At 44.9% G+C, this 16,956-nt stretch overlaps 1 protein-coding gene across 3 annotated transcripts in view; it reads left to right on the top strand.

Moving 5' to 3' along the window:
- Positions 1-16,956, top strand: part of Rap2l (Ras-associated protein 2-like) — a 240,021-nt gene that overhangs the window by 65,762 nt on the left and 157,303 nt on the right. For all 3 annotated transcript variants that reach the window (XM_070085429.1, XM_070085430.1, XM_070085427.1), the window contains one exon: positions 14,797-15,391. In XM_070085429.1, coding sequence (XP_069941530.1) covers positions 15,041-15,391 — 351 coding nt within the window. In that variant the 5' untranslated portion in view covers positions 14,797-15,040. The remainder of the gene's footprint in view (positions 1-14,796; positions 15,392-16,956) is intronic.

Genomic DNA, 16,956 nt, shown 5'->3' with positions numbered 1-16,956 from the left:
TCTTTCTCTCTCCCTTGCTCGAAAGCCCAACTGTCTACGGTCGCTTCCCGCTCTCGTTTTCTTGACCACTTTCACTCATTCTCATGCCATTGCTGTGTACACAGATGGCTCTAAGTCTTCTGACGGCGTAGGATTCGCAGCAGTGTTTCCGGACAGCGTCGTACAAGGGCATTTACTATCTTCGGCTAGTATTTTTACTGCTGAATTGTATGCCATCCTTACAGCACTTATCCGTATTGCATCTATGCCTGTGTCATCATTTGTGGTTGTCTCAGACTCCCTTAGTGCTTTACAGGCTATACAGAAATTTGATACACCTCACCCCTTAGTCCTCCGTATCCAACTTTGGCTACGCCGCATCTTTACCAAGCATAAAGATATTGTGTTTTGTTGGGTCCCTGGTCATGTTGACGTACAGGGCAATGAACAGGCAGACACTGCTGCGCGGTCAGCAGTACATGACCTACCAGTTTCATGTAGAGGTATTCCATTTACGGACTATTTTGCTGCAATATCTTCCCAACTTCACACCCGTTGGCAACAACGTTGGTCTACTATGCTCGGCAACAAACTTCAATCTATTAAACCGAGTATAGGTTACTGGCCGTCTTCTTATCACCAGTGTCGAGGTTGGGAGACTACTCTCTCCCGTCTTTGCATTGGCCATACTCGTCTTACTCATGGATATCTCATGGAGAGGCGCCCTGCTCCTCTCTGTGAGAATTGCCAAGTTCCATTATCAGTCAGCCACATTCTGTTGGACTGCCCACTTTATCAACGAGCACGCAGAATTTACCTCCGTCGTCGTCTTCGCTCTGCTGCTCTCTCTTTACCTTCCCTTTTCGCTGATGGACCCACCTTTCATCCAGACTCTCTCATTGACTTTTTGACAACAACTGACTTACTTCACAAATTCTGATACCTTCAGCCCTTTCTACTTCAATCTCTTGTTACCCTCTACCCCCGTACTATCCCCTGCCCCGCTGTTTTCTGTAACCTACTGATCATCCCTCCTCCCTTCTGCCATCCAATACCCTCGCTTCCTTCCCTACCCTGCAGCGCTGTATAGCCCTTGTGGCTTAGCGCTTCTTTTTGATTATAATAATAATCAACAGCCTCCCACCATGTATAAGGGGAATTACCAATAGACCCCTGGCTGCCTTCAAGAGGGAGCCAGACATATACTTAGCCAGTGCCCGATCAACCAAGCTGTGGTTTGTAGATGAATGGTTCAGAGAACCGATATGTTGATAAATTAGACACATGTGCAACTCGTGGGTATCTTTATTGAGGAAACGTTTCGCCACACAGTGGCTTCATCAGTCCATACGTTTCTCCTACGTATGGACTGATGAAGCCACTGTGTGGCAAAACATTTCCTCAATAAAGATACCCAAGAGTTGCACATGTGTCTAATTTATCAACATGTCGGTTCTCTGAACCATTCATCTACAAACCTGTCAGACACTGCAACTTCTTGGGATCTTAATACTTAGGAATTCTTCGCTTGCCTAATTCTTGGGCACGACCTACTTCCACATTGAACAAATGTGACACCACCTATGACTGCTGCACCTCTCCTGCCATATGGTTTATAAGCTGCTTCTCCGCTCATATGCCGTATTCTATTCAAGATTGATGGACTGAACACATCGACTCAAGGTTGAGGGACTGATTACCTCATTCTCCTCCTGTTCTTCACGTTTCTCCTACGTATGGACTGATGAAGCCACTGTGTGGCGAAACGTTTCCTCAATAAAGATACCCAAGAGTTGCACATGTCTAATTTATCGAGCTGTGGTTCTTACGTTGGATTGCGTGTATCCAGCAGTAACAACCTGGTTGATCGGCCCTGATCCACTGGAAGGCCAGGTCAAGGACCGGGCCGCGGGAGCGTTAACCCCCAAAACAACCTCCAGGTAGAACAAATACACAGCCAGTACGTACCTGGAGTCTACTTGGAGGGTATTCTGGGGATGAAAGCTCCAGCGGCCCGGTCCACGACCAGGCCTCCCGGTAAATCAGGGTATGATCAACCAGGCTATTACTGCTGGTCGCATGCAGTCCAACATATGAACCACAGCCCGGCTGATCTGGCACTGACTTTAAGTATATATCTGGCGCCCTCTTGAAGGCAGCCAGGGGTCTATTGGTAATTTTCCTTATACCTGGTGGAAGGCTTTTGAATAGTCTTGAGCCCCGGACATTTATTGTGTTTTCTCTTAGTGTACGAATGGGGACATTTTACACCGCCTGCCCAGTCTTTGCTTTCGTAGGGAGTGGTTTCTGTGTGCAGATTAGGGACCATTGCTTCTAGGGTTTTCCAAGTATAGAATATGATGCATCTCTCGCCTTCGCTTCAGCGAGTACAAGTCAAGTGCTTCCAAGAGTTGACATTAGTTAGTGTTTGACGGAACTTGTATGTGCAGTAAAGATCTCTGTACCTTCTTTAGATATGCAATTTCACCTGCTTTGAATGGAGATGTTAATGTACAGTAGTATTCCAGCCTAGAGAGAACAAGTGATTTAAAAAGGATCATTGGCTTGGCATCTCTTGTTTTGAACGTCCTCATTATCTATCCTTTCATTTTCTCCGCAGATGTGATAGTGGCACTGTCGTGATCTTTGAAAATGAGATCCTCAGACATTACTACTCCCAGGTCCTTCACATTACTTTTCCACTCTATTGTATGATTAGAGTTTTTAGTATACTCTGTTCTAGTTATTAGAACAATTCTTGTAAGGCAATACTACTGTACCACGGTCAAACGATTTGTCATAAAATTTCATTTAAGGTTAAACACGCTGCGTGACCAGTGTACAACTTTAAGTGACTGCATCAGATCATTTAACATCACCTGGCCAACCCAAACCTTCCATTACCGGGTAGACGCTCGTCCTTGAGCTTTTTAAAATGTCCTTGGAAAGAGTTGTACGCACTTGAACGTTTGGGAGAAATGGATAACCTTGAAATAACCTTTTTATTTAATTAATTTAAAAGACTCGTCCTCTTCAAGGGGGGCTCCTTGGCGTGGTGAAGAGGCTCTTGGTCTGAGGAATTAGCCCTGTCGGTCTTCTTCCTCAGACCGAACCTAATTACCCCCCATTCTCCCCTCCCCTATCCCATCCTCCCCATCCTCCCCTTTTTCCATTCCTCCTCCTCCTCCTCACCCCTCCCTTTTGCCCTTCCTCTTTTTAGCCTTCGTGATTTCTCCCACAGGCGCGCTAGTTCCTAGGTAGGGGAAAGGACACCGGGGTCCATCCCATTCCGTTGAGGTTTCTTGGCGGTGGCGTAGTTTGCCGTGGAATCTGGATTGCCTAGGGATGTCCCGATCCCTCTCCAGTATCCCGGAGTAGCTTTGGGTGTCTTTTGGGCGACGGGTGTATCTCTGGAAGCCACCTTTCGGATTCCGGGGGTGGTGGCTGAAGGAGGTATGCTTTGTGGCGGATATCCGGCCGCCCTCTCTTTTGTCCACCGAGGTAGCTCGGCAGATGTGAGGTTGCTATCCCAGATTGCTGGTTTACTGGCATGAAGGGTAGGGTATGGCACGGGTTCCATGCTGCATCTGCGCTACTAGCGGTGTCGAGTCCTCTTGGGTGCGGAGGGAGATTTCTGGCCCTTTCATTCCTCCTAGGAACTATCCCTCCCCGGTCCCCCCTTTTTTTTCTTTTTTTTATTTTTATTTTCTTTTCTTCTTTCTTTTTTTTTCTTAAAAACAAAAAGAAAGAAGTAACCTAACCATGGCAGCCCTAGTCCATGAACCTGGTACCCCCGGGCCCCTTCTTGATACCGCACCCCGTTCTGACCCCGCCTCGTCTTTGGACCACTCTTCAGACATTCCTCATGCCTCTGTACCTATTGCCGGTGCTGTTTCCTCACCCGCTTCAGGTACTGAGGCCTCGACTGACTCCTTCGATTTATCAGACCTTCGCTCTCCTCTGACTATGCTTCCGGCCTCTCCCTCTACGGTGCGGCAATTTTCAAATCGCCGACCCGTTCCACATCGGACCAACTCTGGTCCCACGCCTAAACGTCAACGACAATTACCTGCTGATGATACTTCTCCACCTTCACCTTCTCGTTCTTCTCAGAAACGATCGACACGTCCTTCACTACCTTTCCACGCTCAGTTTCAGACTGAACAGTGGACTAAATTCTTCACTTTACGACCAACTTCCTCTACTGCCTATCTTTCTGACCATAGTATTGGCAAGGCACTCCTACGCCATGTTGGTAAAGATATATCTTTTCATGCTCTTAAGAGCGGTACGCGCATCATTACCGTACAGAATGCTACCCAGGCTCGTGAGCTCTCTCGTCTTTCCCATATAGATACTGTTCCTGTCACCCTTGAAAAACATCATTCCCTCAATTCTTGTAGTGGTACCGTTATTCTGCCCCATACCATAGTTCAACAAAATTTCCAGACATGTGGCACCGACATTCTAGAACAGCTGGAACTCCAAGATCTCCCAATCCTCAAGGTAGACACTTACGTTCTTCCTGCCCGTGGGCGGAGACGATACCCTAGCAATGTGGCTCGTTTAACTTTTGACAGCCGAGAACTCCCATCCTCCGTTTATATAGCAGGACATCGGTTACAAGTTCGAAAGGTGATCCCTACACCACAACAGTGTAGAAATTGCTGGCGATTTGGCCATCCAGCGAAATATTGCAGATCTATCGCCGAATGCCCAGTCTGTGGTGCCGATGACCATTCTAATACGTCTTGCAATCGATCTCCCTCTTGCCTTAACTGTCATGAGGCTCACCCTTCGTACTCTCACCGTTGTCAGGTCTATTTAAACGAGCGGGAAATCCGTTACCTCAAAGAGACAGAAGGTCTCCCTTATGCCATGGCAGTTTCTCATCTCCGCCTCCAAGGGAGACTCCCACGTGTTTCTTATTCCCGTGTTTCAAAACGTCCCCCCACTTCTGGTATCCCATCTTCTACACCCACCTCTGTGGTTACCTCTCCCATAATCACTCCTGTATCTAATCCTTTTGCTGTCCTCGGCTCAGACGTCCCTACTTCAACGCCTCAGTCTAATCTCGCTTCTTCGAGTTCTCTCTTACAAGCCTCAGTATCGACGAGACCTCGTACGACACCTCTTCCCAATCGTCCCTCTACTTCTCAAAAGTCAAAAAAAGGTCCGGTAACACCTCCTACCCATCTTCCACCTCCTCATTTTACCCTCCCTGTCTCTGTCCCTAGTTCTTCCCCTCTCACTGGCTCAGTTACAAGTGCAGAGGTTCACCCTCCTCCTCGTAATGTACCTTCCTCCCCTGTTCCCTCCCAAGTTTCTTCCTCTTCTGCCACCTCCCAGGTTCCTGTCTCTTCTGTCCCCTTCCACGCTTCTCCAGTTCCCTCCACCCTTTCGCCCCCCCCTACCTTGGTACAGTCCAATACAGTTCCAATCTTTACTCATCCTCCCCCTACCATTCCCAATATTGTCTCCCATACGACATCTCTGAATTCCGAAACACTTGAAGCAATCTCTGAATATATTGCAGAGACCAAACCATCAATGGACACTGATCCACCTTCCGCTCTTTCTCTCTCCTCTGCTCCATCTGCGCAACTCCTTTCTTCACAGCGCACCGTTCCTTCGCAGCTTGAACATTTTCCACTGCCTCCGCATGTGGACTTTTCTAACCCTTCTAGTCCGTAGGAACCCTTACCTGCGGATTTCAAGTATCTTTATCATTGCCCATCATGGCCTTTTTACAGTGGAATATACGCGGCCTCAGGGGTAATCGGGGTGAGCTTCAGATGTTACTCTCCCAGTTTGCCCCTGTTGGTGTTTGCTTACAGGAACCAAAATTACACTCTGCTGTTATTTCTCACATCTCAGGCTATAATTTATTGTATTCTTCAGATCCTTTTCCTGATGGGACCTTTAATGAAAGTGCCCTTCTTCTCCGCACTGATATTCCGTACCATCAGCTATTTATTCATACTTCGCTGCATTACACAGCAGCCCGTATCCACTTACATAGGTGGTATACGCTCTGTTCTTTATATCTCTCTCCTTCTCGGGCATTATCTATTCCGGATTTTGCCTTCCTTGTTTCGTCATTACCGCCACCGATTCTGTTACTTGGTTATTTTAATGCCCACCATTTCCTCTGGGGAGGGTCTCACTGTGATTCCCGTGGAATTCAGTTAGAGGCTTTTCTTGCCACCCACCCCCTCCATGTTTTAAATACAGGTACTCACACCCATTTTGATCCTCGGACTCATACTCTCTCTTGCATCGATCTCTCAGTTTGCTCTTCCTCCGCCGCATTAGACTTTACTTGGTCTGTTCTCCCGGACTTACATGACAGTGATCATTTCCCAATCATTCTTACTTCCCCTTCATATTCGCCACCTCTTCGCACCCCACGCTGGCAATTTAATCGGGCAAATTGGAACCTTTACTCACACCTGACTGTTTTTAAAGAGGTTCCTTCTTCGTCCTCCATCGATGAGCTTTTACACCTCTTCTCGTCCTCCGTTTTCACCGCAGCTTCTCATTCTATACCTCAAACTTCGGGCAGGCATTCTCAGAAATGCGTGCCTTGGTGGTCTCCTGCTTGTGCTCGTGCAGTACGTTTGAAACGCGCTGCATGGGGCAGGTACCGGTACAATAGAACCACAGAGCGACTCCTTGATTTTAAACAGAAGCGTGCGATCGCTCGCCGTGTCATCCGTGACGCTAAACGCACTTGCTGGCGAGATTATGTCTCCACCATCACCTCTGCTTCCTCTATGAGTGCAGTCTGGAAAAAAGTACGAAAACTGAGTGGTAAATATTCTCCTGACCCGGCTCCTGTTCTGCGGGTTGCCGGTGTTGATATAGCAAACCCACTAGATGTTGCCAATGAAATTGGCAATCATCTGGTCCGTATTTCTCAGGGACTCCATCTATGCCCCTCATTTCTTTCCTCAAAGTCTGCCAGAGAGTTAGCACCCTTGGACTTTTCTTCTCTCAGAGAAGAACAGTATAATGTGCCTTTTACACTTCAAGAACTGGAGGCAACACTCTCAGCTTGTCGATCATCGGCAGCTGGGCCCGACGACATTCATATTCGTATGCTACAACATTTACATCAGTCAGCCCTTGCAGTCCTATTACGCCTTTACAATCTTATTTGGTCACAAGGAGTTCTTCCACAGCTGTGGAAATCCGCCATTGTTCTCCCTTTCCGCAAACCAGGCACTACGGGACATGAAACCTCCCACTATCGTCCCATTGCTCTTACCAGTGCAGTTTGCAAAGTAATGGAACGTCTAGTAAATAGACGTTTAGTGTGGTATTTAGAGACACACAACAGTCTCTCCACTCGTCAATATGGCTTTCGTAAGGGACGTTCTACCATAGACCCCTTACTGCGCTTGGATACATATGTTCGTAATGCCTTTGCGAATAACCACTCAGTTATTGCCATATTTTTTGACCTTGAGAAGGCATATGACACAACTTGGAGGTATAATATTTTAGCCCAAGCCCACTCCTTAGGCCTTCGAGGCAATCTACCATCCTTCCTTAAGAACTTTTTAACTGACAGGCATTTCCGTGTTCGGGTTAATAATGTGCTCTCCCCGGACTTTGTCCAAGCTGAAGGTGTCCCCCAGGGATGTGTTCTGAGCACAACACTTTTTCTCCTTGCTATTAATGATTTGGCCTCTAGTCTTCCATCAAATATTTGGTCATCACTCTATGTTGATGACTTCGCTATTGCCTGTGCAGGCGCTGACTGTCACCTCCTTACAGTTTCTCTCCAGCATGCAGTCGACCGTGTTTCCAATTGGGCCACCACACATGGGTTTAAATTTTCCAGCACTAAAACCCACCAAATCACTTTCACTAGACGCTCTGTCATCTCTGATCATCCTTTGTACCTCTATGGCTCACGTATCCCTGAACGTGATACAGTCAAGTTTCTGGGAATCCTCTTTGATCGTAGGTTATCCTGGAAACCTCACATTACCTCTCTGAAGGCAACTTGTCACAGCCGGCTGAACCTTCTTAAAACCCTTGCTCATCTTTCGTGGGGAGCTGATCGTCGAACCCTCCTTCACCTACATTCCACCCTTATTTTATCGAAACTTGATTATGGTGACCAGATCTATTCAGCGGCATCTCCTGCTACTCTCTCTAGCCTTAACCCCATTCATCACCAAGGATTACGTTTATGCCTTGGTGCTTTTCGCTCTTCCCCTGTCGAAAGCCTCTATGCAGAAGCGAACGTTCCATCCTTATCCGATCGCCGTGATGCCCATTGCCTGCGCTACTATGTACGCTCTCATGATCTCCGCAATCCTTCCATTTATAGAATGGTCACTGATATTAGTAGACATTCTTTATTTGTTCGCCGCCCCTGCTTACTCCGTCCCTTCTCTCTTCGCCTTCATTCGCTCTTGTCTTCAACTACCACCTTTCTATGTACATGTAGCATCTCACTTTTCCCTACCCCCCTGGGAAGTTCCAGCTGTTCGAGTCTGTTCTTTCTCCCTCCCTTGCTCGAAAGCCCAACTGTCTACGGTCGCTTCCCGCTCTCTTTTTCTTGACCACTTTCACTCTCATTCTCATGCCATTGCTGTGTACACAGATGGCTCTAAGTCTTCTGACGGCGTAGGATTCGCAGCAGTGTTTCCGGACAGCGTCGTACAAGGGCATTTACTATCTTCAGCTAGTATTTTTACTGCTGAATTATTTGCCATCCTTACAGCACTTATCCGTATTGCATCTATGCCTGTGTCATCATTTGTGGTTGTCTCAGACTCCCTTAGTGCTTTACAGGCTATACAAAAATTTGATACACCTCACCCCTTAGTCCTCCGTATCCAACTTTGGCTACGCCGCATCTTTACTAAGCATAAAGATATTGTTTTTTGTTGGGTCCCTGGTCATGTTGACGTACAGGGCAATGAACAGGCAGACACTGCTGCGCGGTCAGCAGTACATGACCTACCAGTTTCTTATAGAGGTATTCCATGTACGGACTATTTTGCTGTAATATCTTCCCACCTTCACACCCGTTGGCAACAACGTTGGTCTACTATGCTCGGCAACAAACTTCAGTCTATTAAACCGAGTATAGGTTACTGGCCGTCTTCTTATCACCAGTGTCGAGGTTGGGAGACTACTCTCTCCCGTCTTCGCATTGGCCATACTCGTCTTACTCATGGATATCTCATGGAGAGGCGTCTTGCTCCTCTCTGTGAGAATTGCCAAGCTCCATTATCAGTCAGCCACATTCTGTTGGACTGCCCACTTTATCAACGAGCACGCAGAATTTACCTCTGTCGTCGTCTTCGCCCCGCTGCTCTCTCTTTACCTTCCCTTCTCGCTGATGGACCCACCTTTCATCCGGACTCTCTCATTGACTTTTTGACAACGACTGACTTACTTCACAAATTCTGATACTTTCAGCCCTTTCTACTTGTATCTCTTGCTATCCTCTACCCCCGTACTATCCCCTGCCCCGCTGTTTTCTGTAACCTGCTGATCATCCCCCCTCCCTTCTGCCATCCAATTCCCTTGCTTCCTTCCCTACCCTGCAGCGCTGTATAGCCCTTGTGGCTTAGCGCTTCTTTTTGATTATAATAATAATTAGAAGACTCGTCATGAATATTGACTGTACTACCAAAATCTTTTCCGTAAACAGGGAAGAACACTAACAGAGCATCCTTCAGACAATAAAACACCCTAGTGCATATATTTCTCATAAGAGCCAACAAATCATTATCCTCCTATACAGCTAAATATTAGTTTCTCAGAACCGTATTGAACAATTTACTGTTTACTGCATGTTTACTACAAGAAAACGTTATAAATTATTTCAAACTTTTTTTGGGTGTTTACAAGAGAGTGAGAGTAAACAAACATGGCTCAGTATTTGACCCTCGCAAGGCTATTGCAATAACACACACCGCTCTGTTATCTGAGTGACCTGCTAGCCTGTTCACTCCCAGAAACTTTAGTACTTAAGGGACGAAATGTGACTCACTAATGTTCAGATGATATTAAACATACAGTATGTAGAACAATTTGATCCTTGTCATTGGGCTGGCATACAAGCACTACTCGCCCCAGTTCTCTTGTTCTCATATTTGCAGATGACAAAAAATTGAAAATTTAATCCATCGAGGAGACAAACTTGCAAGCCGATGTCAACCAAATCTTCTAGTGGGCTCAGTGAAATAATGTATTGTTCAATAAAAAAAAATCCAGTTGCTTTTCCTTGCCAGTATTGATATTCTTCATGGCACTTGTGCTCTGGAATAGTTTATATGAATATTGCTGGCAAAATAGCAGATCTGGAGAATGTACAGTGACCTTTAAAGTCAAGCGCCTAATTTATTAGGAACGCTTGAAGACCCTCAAATTGTATATATTGTCTGGAGCACAAACAGATATATAAATAATTTATACCTGGAAAATACAGAGGGTTTCAAATCGGCACACTGAAATCATTTAGAGAGGGAAGCATGATGGACGGTTCAAAATATCCCCCAATGAAAATCAGGGATAGAGTAAGTCCGTTAAGAAATAATTGAAAATGGTCAATGACTCCTAGGTCCCTCACTTCAAATATAAGGAATTTACCAATAGTACCCTAATTGTTTTCAAGAGGGCTCTTGATAAGTTCCTTCAAACAGCTGATAAAACCTGCAAGAGTGCGCAGATCGGACTGCACGGCGTGACCATGACCAAGAGGTCTGTTCTCTATGAGAACTGTCTACGGGAGCGATTATTCTTGGACCCATAGGATGAACAGGTAATGCTGATTAAATATAGGTAAATATATGTGCATACGAGTATGTATAAATTCTAGGATCATAGCCTCTCTTTCAGTGATACAACATGTGGAACTATAATTGTCTTGTGTGTATGCATGTATCACCATAAACACACACTGAGCGTGTATGCTCTCTTGTCCATAAAACTTTATTATGCACTTAAATCTTGTATTTAATTACTACATGTGTGCGTGTGTGTCGTGTTTTAGGCACACTGTTTTCTTGGAAATCTGTGTCATCTGCAACTATTTGAAATGTGACTAAAAATGAATCTACGATTTTGTGTGTGTATGCATGCATTTGAAAACTCCTTTGATATTCTTTTGAGTTTCGAGAACTTTTCTACTCTTGGAGCCCGTCCCTGGTCTAGACTGCCTGGTGCATATCTGGTCAACCAGGCTGTTGTTGCTGGTGGCTCGCTGGCTCACATATCGAACCACGGTACCTGTGGGGCTCTAACTCTACTAGTAAAACTCCAGGCCAGTACTTAAGCCACAAGGCCAGCTGGCTACAATAAAATTCATCCAACTAGGTATATTTATATACCATAGGAAGGTTAGCAGTAGTTCACGCACTGACCTGGAGTTTTACGACTCACTTGCCGTGAGTTCGACCCCCACCCTTACCGTGGTTTGTTTGCAATCGTTTTATTACGATTTCGTGAGTCATGATGGGGCCCACATATCTACTACAGCCTAGTTGATCTGGCACTTGGAGGAGATACTTGTCTAGTTTTTTCGTGAAGACTTCTACACTTGTCCCAGCAGCATTTCTGATATATTTATTTTGTTTTATATTCAACAAACCGGCCGTATCTCACCGGGATAAGAAAAACGAAAGTTTTTCTTTTTAGGTAAAATTAAAAAGAACAACGAAATTTTTTTTCTTTTCCTGTATAAATTACTAAATTTAAAAAGGGGTTACTAGACCCTTGCTTCCGGCATTTTAGTCGCTTCTTACGACACGCATGGCTTACGGAAAAAGAATTCTTGCCCACTTCCCCATGGAGCTAAAAAAAAAAAATGTGTATGTAGATAAATGATTATTTGTTTTGTGAATATTGAGATCATCTAAATCTGTTTTTGTAAACGCTTAAAATGTCATGTACTGTATGTTTTAAGATACGCTTGAGTACATTCCTAATGTTAACAACTTTCATCTATATATATGTATTGTGCAGCATTTTCATATGATCAGTTTTTGTTTTCATTGTTGGGGGGTTTTGGAAAGGGAGGTGTGATATACTCATCAATTCTACTATCTACGAGGCGTTAGTGCCCACCTCTGCTGGAACGATTTTTTTTAAGTTGCCTTAGCCACTGATAACTAGAACTAATGATACTCTTTAAGTCACTTGTTCTCTCTCTAGGCTGGAGTACTGCTATGCTCTTAACTTCCCCGTTCAGGCTAGGCGAAATTGCAATCCTGGAGATTGTGGTTTTATTGTGATATATTTTTTGATGAGTTTCAAGAGTTTTTCTACTCCCAGAGCCCGGCCTTGGGCCAGGCTGTTGCTGCTGGGAGCTTGTTGGCCCACATACCCATCATATTTTGGTTGATCCGGCATCTGATGAAGATACTTGTCCAGCTTCCTCTTAGAAACTTTTACAGTGTTTCTGATATCTTCTGATAAGATTTTGAATAGTCTGTGGCCATGGACGTTGATCCATTGTTCCCTTACTGTTCTCATGGTTTCCCTGCTTTTCACTGTTTAGTTTGTACTTCCTCCCATATCTCTTATTCCAGTGTATTATGGAAGTGTGCAGATTTGAGCAAGGCCCTCAAGTACTTTGCAGGAACATATTATTCTGTATATCTATCCGCCCCAATGAATACATCTTTGGAAAGGCGTTTCCAGTAATTTAAATGCTCTATTTCCTGTAAACTATCTGTATCTGTTCCATCGCTGATATTTTTCCTGTCCTGAATGGGGCCGTCAACACTGAGCAGTATTCCAAGTTAGAGAGCACAAGCGATTTAAAAAATGTCATCATTGGCACTATTTTCTGTACTTTGAAAGTATAGAGAACCTTTACAGCTCGCATAGAGTCGGTCACACACATAAATTGCCAGGAACGTTTGAAGTCCCTTGACCTATACTCCCAGGAACGTAGGAAAGAGTGATATCCAAATCTGCGCATACAAATCGTTCCCCACGAAAGTAAGAGGCTTGGCAGACAGTGAAAATAACCCCAATGAAAAGCAAGGGTGCAGTGAACACACTAAAGGAAAACTCAAGTAGGCGTGAAGGGACCAAGACTCTTCAGTATTCTTCCTTCATACATATACGTAAGGGATTACGAACAGATCCCTGGCTGTCGTCAAGAACTGGACAAGTTTCTCATGTCTATCCCTGATCAGCCTGGATGTGGTGCTTAAGTTGGACTTCGTACGGCTAACGCCAACAGCCTGGTTGATCAGGCTACTGGGAGGCCTTCTCTGGGACCGGGCCGCAAGGGCGTTGACCCTTCAGAACATACCCCAGGTAGACCACAGAATGGAATACCAGCGATATCTTCGCCGTATAGAATCCTCCCAACTCATGCTCCGAAGTTGCATTACTTCATGCGTGAAACCTATCATGTGGTGGAATATGACAGGGAAAAAGCTAGCTTTTGTTTCCACTATGTAACTATAGAAAGGGTAGCAACACTACGGTTGTCGTAAAAAAATCAGCATTTAATTTTTTTAATTAGAGAATTGATCTGTTCTTCTGTTTAGTTGATGTTAAATTCAAGCAAGTTTTCATATGGTATTTAATATCAAGTGAGTCCAGACGCATCATGTTGAATGTCTGTGATAAATCAGGTTTTGTGTATCTGGTTAGTGCACTTTGTGTGATTGTTTAGTCTCTTCTGGATGAGTGATAGTGGTTTGTAAGTTTGTATTTAGGATATGACGAGCGACAACGATGCAAGAGACCAGTACGTTATTAAGTTGAGTGGAGGCGAGTCAAAAGATGCTCTTGCAGCATATCACCTACATGTTACCATCATCCCTACCACTGGACATACCCACTCATAACATTGACTCTCATCGATAAGGTAGCGGTCCTTCTTTGATGGCCCATTTTAGGTCCGGAGACATAGTCGGTTCCAAACACTGCTCACTTGCCGAAGTTCATACATTCGAACCTGTAACGTTACACAAATACTCATTTCAATCATTCTTCTTTGCAGTTTGCCTGTCCGAAATGCTCTGCATAACCAGAGGCTCTATAAAGTATGTCGATAGTACATTTTCTGTAGAGACTGTAAACTGTTCTTTATAGAAATAAAATTGACTTTACCTCTTACATGTGCATTTTATGAGTTTCGCTAATTGTTTCAATTTAGATACGCACCTTTTTTATTGTAACCTGAAAACATCCCAGTATTCAGCAGTTGTATCCCAGAAGCTACCCTTCGATTATCTCATTACTCATTATTCATGAGTTAAGTACAGTAATGAATATTGATAGTGTCAGTGATTGCCGAAACCTTGTTGCAGAAATGCATCTATGTTTTAAGTGTAAATGCGCTTCACTGATATGGCTCTTGAATATATGAAGCAATCTCAGTAGCTTTAGCCTGACTCTGGTGGCTCTGGTGGCCTGGTGGTTAACGCTCTCGCTTCACACGGCGAGGGCCTGGGTTCGATTCCCAGCCAGAGTAGAAACATTGGACGTGTTTCTTTCCACCTGTTGTCTATGTTCCCCATCAGTAAAATGGGTACCTGGGTGTTAGTCGACTGGTGTGGGTCGCATCCTGGGACACTGACCTAATTTGCCCGAAATGCGGAGCATAACAAGGGACTTTCTATATAGTAGTATGTCATTGTTATCAGCTAGGACTGTATACCTTGTACATGTACTTGTAGTAAAATAAAGATATTATTATTATTATTATTATATTTTTCCTCAGCATATCAAGTAGTGGGTGTAATGTGATTTTCTTGCGTATATTATGAGAGAGGGGTGCAACATGTTTCATGTATGTAACTATTTTATGTTGGTTATTTACAGGAACATAGGATGAGACAATGATGCTGACGAGCAGCACGGAGTCGCTACAAAAGAACGTCACGTGAGGGACGGTGGCGGCCGGACCAGTAGTGTCCTGTTGGTGGGTGTGTGGTGGAGTGGCAGCGGCGGCTGTGGTGGTGGTGGAGTGGTGGTGAAGGTGGTGCTGCTGCTGCTGCCAGGACCCCCTGCCTCTTACACTAGTGCCTCTCCTACAGTGTTAAGTAGTGAATGTTAGGGAAACACAATGCGGGAGTTTAAAGTGGTGGTGCTAGGGTCCGGTGGGGTGGGCAAATCTGCCCTTACGGTGCAGTTCGTGTCCGGGTGCTTCATGGAGAAGTATGACCCCACCATCGAGGACTTCTACCGAAAGGAAATCGAAGTGGACACTTCGCCGTGCGTACTGGAAATCCTGGACACGGCGGGCACGGAGCAGTTTGCCTCCATGCGTGACTTGTATATTCGCAATGGTCAGGGCTTCGTGGTGGTCTACTCAATGACCAATCATCAAACCTTCCAAGACATTAAAGGCATGAAGGATCAGATCACCCGGGTCAAGAACACTGACCGTGTCCCCATTCTTCTTGTCGCCAACAAGGTAGGTGTAACATCTCTTGTTACCTCTTTTGTATTCACCTATACGTGGTTTCAAGGGTCGAATCTCGATTCTTGACTCTCTTCACTGGCTGTTGTACGATATGTCTTCAATAGCCATATCGTACAATTTCTTAAGCTGTGTATGGATCTTGCCTCAACCACTCTGCTTTCCAGGTCTTTCCGTTTCCTGATTGCTCTAAGCCTGAAGAAATACTTTCCTAACACCCCTGATTCGTCTGCATTTTCGATTTCGAACTTTGCACTCATGTTCCTGTTTCTGTCTCTGTTCACCCTGTCAGTTCCTTTCGGTATTTTGTGCATTATTATATCACCGTAGTCTTTTCCTCTAGTGTCATCAGGTTTAATTACCCCAACTTCTCCTCATAAGACATACCCGTTAGCTCCAGGACTAGTCTCATTGAAAACCTCTGCACTTTCTCCGATTTCTTGGCATGCTTGACCAGATGTGTGTTCTATACTAGTACAGTAGACTCCAGTATGGGCTTGACGTATGCCGTATACAGTGTTGTGAATGACTCCTTTCTTAGATTTTTGAAACTTAGTTTGATTTGCCAGACGCCCCTTTACTACAGTGACTAGTTGTGTTCTTCCCCTCAGGCGATATACTTCGTAGTGTACTTACTCCGAGGTCCTCCTTGAGCGAGGTGGCAGCCTTCATAAGTTTCATTTGTCAGGCCAGACCTTGCCTCTTCAGATCCATTTGTAATCTTTCCTGGTCCTCGCCTGTTTGTATTCTATTTAGTTTTACATATGTGAACAGGGATACCTCTTACCTGAGGGATACCTCAGGGACACTTCTTTTCGTCACGTCGGTCACATATGCAAGAAATAATACCAGTTCGAATACTGATCCTTGTGGAGCCCTATTTGTCACATACACCAATTCCGACACCTCTTCTCGGACAATCATTTGTTCCCTTCCTGTTAAGCATTCCTTAATCCATTGTACTGCCTTCCTGCTCCTCGAGCTTTTGTCCCAGTTTTTTGAGCGGTCCTGTGTCAAAAGCTTTCCCACAGTCCAAGAATGTGCCGTCTGCCCATCCCTCTCTCTTTCCTGCCTTACATCTGTTACTTTGCCATAGAACTCTGGTAGTTTTGCCAGATAGGATTTACCGTCTTTTAAAGCTGTGCTGGTGGTAATTTATGAACCCACTTTTTCCTGTTAATTTTCTCCTGACCTTGCATGTTATTTACGTCAGTGATACTGGTCTGTATTTTAACTTTACATTTGTCCCCTTTCTTAAGTATTGGGACAACATTTGATATCCACACCTCTGGTAGTTGCCCTGTGTCCATTGACTTGTCGAAAGAGTGGCTTATACAGTACCTCTGCTGCCTCTTTCAGAACTCAGGGAGAGAGATTATCTGGCCCTACCACTTTCGAGGTATCCGACTCATAAAGTAGCTTCTTCACTTCTCCTCTATATGTAGTTTGTGTTAAGGAACTTGTCGATAGACACTTGTTGGCCTGTTACTATTTGTGTGTGTGTGTGTACTCGCCTAGTTGTGGTTGCAGGGGTCGATTTACAGCTTCTGGCCCCGCCT

Source organism: Cherax quadricarinatus, chromosome 16 (assembly GCF_038502225.1).
Source record: "Cherax quadricarinatus isolate ZL_2023a chromosome 16, ASM3850222v1, whole genome shotgun sequence".
In the NCBI taxonomy this organism is placed as follows: Eukaryota; Metazoa; Arthropoda; class Malacostraca; order Decapoda; family Parastacidae; genus Cherax; species Cherax quadricarinatus.
The sequence above is the reverse complement of the archived record's forward strand: the minus strand, read 5'-3'. Positions and strand labels throughout refer to the sequence as shown.